Raw genomic sequence first — 1,086 nt, forward strand, 5'->3', positions numbered from 1 at the left:
ATGCTACGTATTTAGATAAATATTTATGCATTCTAAGTACTCTGAATCATACCAGTTTTGGCAATCTCCCAGAGATAGTAAGAAGCGCTCGTTGAACCGGGCCACTACATCTTGATGTGCTTCTGTTCTGAAGCGACTGTGCACGTCCATGGTCATTGTGTAAAGTTGTCTCAGGGATTTCATTGTGCGGAGAAGCTGCAAATTGAAACAATAGGTAAGTTCAGAAGTCAGTATAGGCACCAAGTCTCTAGTCGTTGAAACTGCGAATCCAGATACCGAAAATCGGAATAAATAACTGAGTAACCCGCAGTACTAATATCCGTTAAAACGCAAGACACGCAGACTACATGTAGACGTACCAACACAACGATACCACCGCCCTCCACCGTCTCTACAGTTCTCGCGAGCAGATTGGGCGTCAGCGCTTCGAAGTCCTGCAGCACCAGCATGCCGAACGTCTGCCCAAGAATCTTGTGCGAATCGGCGTAGTATGTATATCTGTGCGGTTTGTGGGTGTGTTATTGGGTAAGTAAGCGAACCAGAGGCTTCGTGTGGCGTGTGGTTACGAAATACAATGGGACATATGATATGATCTATATATCTTCCAAGTATTTAAAGTTACGTATTTTGTATGATTTTCACAACTAAGCGATCAATATCTCAGTTATGAGCAGAGGTACGTACCTTATTCACTCCCTACCGTTGAAAAGATAAAAGATACAAGTAGCAGTCGACGATATGTCCAGGTACAGACATACCACGCAAAAAAGTAATTTATCCACTTATATTCATGTTTCTTCAAATTTTGTTCGCATGAAATGTTTCACTGCCAAATACACATTGGTGGGATATGAGTGCTTTTAACCGCTTAGTCTACTCGCTCACTTCATAGAGTATTCAACCTGGTCGACAACACACACACACACATATATATATATATATATATATATGTATATATGATATATATATATATATATGGGGTGTGCGTGCGTGAGTGTGTCTGTGTATCATATAATTTACGTAGAATGTAATTCCTTTATACAGACCCAATTATATACCATGTGAATGAATATATATGAATCTATA

At 39.9% G+C, this 1,086-nt stretch overlaps 1 protein-coding gene across 1 annotated transcript; it reads right to left on the reverse strand.

Annotated features, from left to right (window-relative positions):
• Window positions 1–52: 52 nt before the first annotated feature.
• On the reverse strand, window positions 53–890 carry SARC_16950 (hypothetical protein; the record flags this gene model as incomplete). Its single annotated transcript, XM_014288946.1, has 3 exons — window positions 53–195; window positions 360–498; window positions 886–890. Coding segments are annotated over 3 exons (287 nt in total), but the record flags the coding sequence as incomplete, so codon positions are not given.
• Window positions 891–1,086: the final 196 nt, after the last annotated feature.

Source organism: Sphaeroforma arctica (assembly GCF_001186125.1).
Source record: "Sphaeroforma arctica JP610 unplaced genomic scaffold supercont1.9356, whole genome shotgun sequence".
Lineage (NCBI taxonomy): Eukaryota > Ichthyosporea > Ichthyophonida > Sphaeroforma > Sphaeroforma arctica.